This window comes from Trachymyrmex cornetzi, unplaced genomic scaffold, assembly GCF_001594075.2.
Source record: "Trachymyrmex cornetzi isolate Tcor2-1 unplaced genomic scaffold, Tcor1.1 scaffold392, whole genome shotgun sequence".
Taxonomy (NCBI): domain Eukaryota; kingdom Metazoa; phylum Arthropoda; class Insecta; order Hymenoptera; family Formicidae; genus Trachymyrmex; species Trachymyrmex cornetzi.
In genome coordinates, this window is record NW_017298663.1 from 512,221 (window position 1) to 516,632 (window position 4,412).

Below are 4,412 nucleotides of genomic sequence, written 5' to 3' on the forward strand. Positions count from 1 at the left end.
CAGCAGTCCATTCTAGATGTCGATGATTTGTATACATTTAGATCCAATGAGAAGGGCAAAACCAATCATATTGAAGAATTTTACACAGTTGTAAAGCTGCTTTCTCTGCTGAACGCAGCCATTTTTTGATTAGTCAATTCTTTGTTCTGATTGGTCGCTCAAATGCTTCGAAGTGTTTATAGCGTCAAGTGAACCGCAGCCATTGACATAAGTCTAAAGTCGGTCGCGCTTCTCTGATAAAAGAGAACTGTTCTAGAACTCTATAATATCTCTAAAATAAAATCTATCATTTTATTGAAAATTTATTCGCAAAGATTTATTATTTATGTTTTAACTACAAATTAAAATGGATTCTTATGTAATACAGGTGCGATGTAAAGTTGAATGATAAACACTAACACAGTAATTTATTATATTAAAATAATTTTTCATCTTGTTTATTTTGCAGATTCGACGGGTATGGCTTAATCAGGATGGAGAAGGATTGGCGGTAAATAATGCATGAATATTTTCATGTAGGATTGATAATTATACAGTTTAGCACAATCACCTCAAAAATCAATAAAATTAGGCTTATTCGATGCGTTTTTGCATAAAATGAGAGAATCTGGCAGAAATAAGCGTCGCTCTGCCCTGCGAACAGAGATATTGAGCGTTAAAGTTGAAAACTCTAGGTTAAGATACTTGTCCTGACTTGATATAGCGCTATGTATACATTTTGCATTAATTACACAAATTCTCTGTTTTAAAAACAAATTTATTGCTTTAGAAGCACAAATTTACTGTTTTAAAAACAAATTTATTGCCTTAAAAGCACAATTCACTTCTTTAAAAACACATTCACTGTTTTACAATCATAAATTTATTGCTTCAAAAACATAAAATTCACGTGTTTTAAAAACATAAATTCAATATTCTTTATGACCTGTTTTACAAACAAAAATTCACTGTTTTAAGCACACAAATTCTTTCATTTCAAGTAAAAATGCATCAAATGATTTTAATTTTATTGATTTTTTAGATGATTGTACTAAACTGTATAATTACCCTAGGATTACATCAATCAATGTGAATATTAATTTTTGTTCATAGGATCTCTTGTCTCTGCGACATAATCATGTCTCAATACCTCAAATAGGGTCAGAAACTGCTGTAAACAAAGCTATGGAGCATATATCTACTCCATTAGACGACTTGGTACTTTGTCACTTAAAGTAAAATACATTCCTTTTTTACAACTTATTCAAATGTACTTTACACTGTGTGTAATCAATTTTTTTGTTCTCCATAGAGCTGTATCTGCTATGAACAAGAACGATCCTTTAGCTATGTACAATTATCAAAGCTCTGCTGTACAGTATCTTGCAAAGATTCTACAAATGCAGAAAGAAGAAAACTGGATGTTACCAGTAATGAATGTAATGTGTTTGGAACTAAGATTATCGGCAATAGGTGCAGAAAATTCTAAAAATAATAAAAATGTAAAGCCTGGTGAAGTACTGGAGAAATGTGCAGAATGCTTGATGGCCTGTTTCCGAGTTTGTGCGGCTGACAGTAGAAGTTCAGAAGAAGACACAAAACGATGGGGAATGCTAGCCTTAATTAATCAATTACTGAAAGTCTATTTCAGAATTAATAAATTACATTTGTGCAGACCTTTGATACGGGCTATAGAATCATCCCCTTATAAAGATCACTTTGCATTAGCGCAACAAATTACTTATAAGTTTTTCGTTGGCCGGAAAGCCATGTTTGACAGCGATTATAAGATAGGTAAATATACTTTTCTATTTTATTTCTTGCGAACTATAGTGATTATTATTTTTATTTAAATAATATTAGAGAAATACTCTATCAAATTGTTTTAGCTGATGAATATCTGACTTATGCATTTGAACATTGTCACATACAATGCTCAAAAAATAAGAGATTGATCTTGACTTATCTTATACCTGTCAAGATGCTACTGGGATATATGCCCAAGCAACGTCTCTTAGAGAAATATAATTTAATGGAATTTTGGGAGCTGATGGAATCTGTAAGGAAAGGAGATTTACGTTCTTTAGAAGGAGTAATGGCAAAACACGAAACTTTTTTTATTGATGCAGGCATATATCTAATCGTGGAAAAACTCAAACTGATCGCTTATAGAAATTTATTTAAGAAAGTATACTTGGCGTTAAATACACATCAAATACCAGTGTTGAGCTTACTTGTGGCGTTACAGATGTATGGAATGGAGGATATAGATATGGACGAAACGGAATGTCTTCTTGCCAATTTAATATTTGAAGGCAAGATTAAAGGTTACATATCTTATCAGCATAAAAAATTAGTTATATCGAAACAAAATCCTTTTCCACCATTATCTACCATTATACCGTAATTGATCATAACTGTAATCGTAATTATTGTTACTTCACACAATAAATATATTATTTTCTGCAATGCAATATTGTGCGATATTAATTAAGTTAATGGTAAAAGAAATTTGTGGTAATTTTTTAAAAAAAAGTTTTATTCTCTACTTTTGACTTTTTTTTTTATTAATTTCATTTTTAAGAAAGGAATGTAGAACAGAATAAGAATTTCAATCATAAACTGTCATAAACTATGTATTCTATGGTACACGAGGTCTGTTTTTTATTTCTACTCTAACTGTAGAGAAAAAATATAATTTTGCGGCAATAGGTCTGTTTGCGTTGCATGAAATTCTCATTTTAAACTTAAAATGAGATAGATTTATGTCTATTAGTAATAAGGTTCATAAAATTTAAAAAACAATAAAGAAAAAGGGCTACAAGCCAAAAATTATTTTATAAAATTAAATATCGTTAATATAGAAGTTTGAACATAAGTAAAAGAAACAATTATATCCTTTAGTTAAGATTTAATACAATGAGCTAGCAATAAACAAACAGACGTTTCGATCGCGATCGGATCATTATCAATGTTAAAAACATACAATATTACAAACGGTAAAAACAAAACATAATGTAAATTTATACTTCGCTCTCTCTAACAAACGCTGGTAACGTGAAAATGATTATTATCCTGTTCGCAGTTATAATGTAGCTTGGAAAAAATTGTCGCATAACAATAGTTAATTGCAGTCAATCATTGTATTGTTTGAATAATGTTAGATAATTGTAGTCAATCATTGATTAGCTTGAATAATGTCCTTTGATATAATGTAAATCAGAGAATATAACATAAAAATAAATTTAGTCCTATATAGGTAAAATATAATATACTATGTTTCTTCATTTAATATACTGTAAAAAGTGTCCAATTGGACAATTAAATGTACGGAATCAGTATAAAATTGTTTTTGTGAATTTAATTGCAGATGCAAATATGACATATGTAAACAAATAATTAATAAATAATTTGTCAAATGTTAGTGTAACTGTTGAATATAGTTGCAAAATATATTTTTCATGTAACACTAATTTACTTTTATATTTGCGAAAGTTAGTATCATATTTTCAAAATTCTCGAATTTTTTGTTACCGAAAAAATTAAAAAAAATATATCCTGTGATTATTAGAAGCCAAGATAACAATTTTTTTCAAAAAAGTGGCTTTAATTTTTAAGATTAAGAGTTCCGTCTCCAATTTGTCAAGGAAGAATTGAATTTGCTGTTAAAAAATTCTCGAATTTTTTGCTGCCAAAAAAGTCCGAAATCGGACTGTCAACAATTAATTTTTAGTTAAAATGTAAACTTTGTATTGTTTGCAGATATTATGTAACTTACTCCTGGTGAAAGTCGCTGAAAGTCTGTTTTAAAAAACTTGTATATAAAATGCAGCTTGAGGGTGCACTTTATTTCTGTAATTTTTATAATATATTATGTTGTCATTTTATTGTTATGTAATCATTTACGATAATTTAGCATCATTTAGATTATCGTCTGTTAAAATACATTTCCCTCAAACATCTATGTAAAGATGAAGTTAGAGGTATGCATCTTCAAGTTCCGTATTTTATTATTTGTATTTTATTCTCCATATCTAAAAGTTCAGTTTTAAAAATGACTAATATCGTTGGCTGTACATATACTTGGATTCAGCGAAGTAGAAAAAAATATCTACATACTTATAATTAATAATAAATATCTACATATATATATACACTTATCGCACTTCAGATTTATAAATTGGCTTTTTACGGTGTCAATGAAGCCCGTCTTTCAACAGGCAAAAATGGTGAGTTAAAATCGACAAACTAATCAGTATACATGCAACATGATTTAATTAACAATTACGGATATTGCAATTATTACATTTCACCACCGACGAGATACTATTAAAGACCGACATCCTTACGGGAGTTCGCGTCCTTGTGAATATTAAAGCGATTAAGAGTTAAAAACTGATAATATTGTACTAATTTTATTAGTTTAGTAGATG

At 29.1% G+C, this 4,412-nt stretch overlaps 1 protein-coding gene and 1 long non-coding RNA gene across 2 annotated transcripts in view; one reads left to right on the forward strand and one right to left on the reverse strand.

Annotated features, from left to right (window-relative positions):
• The first annotated feature begins 148 nt into the window (after positions 1 to 148).
• PCID2 (PCI domain-containing protein 2) lies at positions 149 to 2,429 on the forward strand. The gene is made up of 5 exons (XM_018512041.1): positions 149 to 367; positions 449 to 490; positions 1,093 to 1,214; positions 1,292 to 1,773; positions 1,869 to 2,429. The coding sequence occupies exons 1-5, from the start codon at positions 347 to 349 to the stop codon at positions 2,384 to 2,386; spliced, it is 1,185 nt and encodes a 394-aa protein (XP_018367543.1). The 5' UTR covers positions 149 to 346; the 3' UTR covers positions 2,387 to 2,429.
• Positions 2,430 to 2,640: 211 nt separating this feature from the next.
• Positions 2,641 to 4,412, reverse strand: part of LOC108764055 (uncharacterized) — an 8,118-nt gene continuing 6,346 nt past the window's right edge. Inside the window, exon 3 of the long non-coding RNA XR_001940253.1 lies at positions 2,641 to 2,652. This is a non-coding gene — a long non-coding RNA (uncharacterized LOC108764055). The remainder of the gene's footprint in view (positions 2,653 to 4,412) is intronic.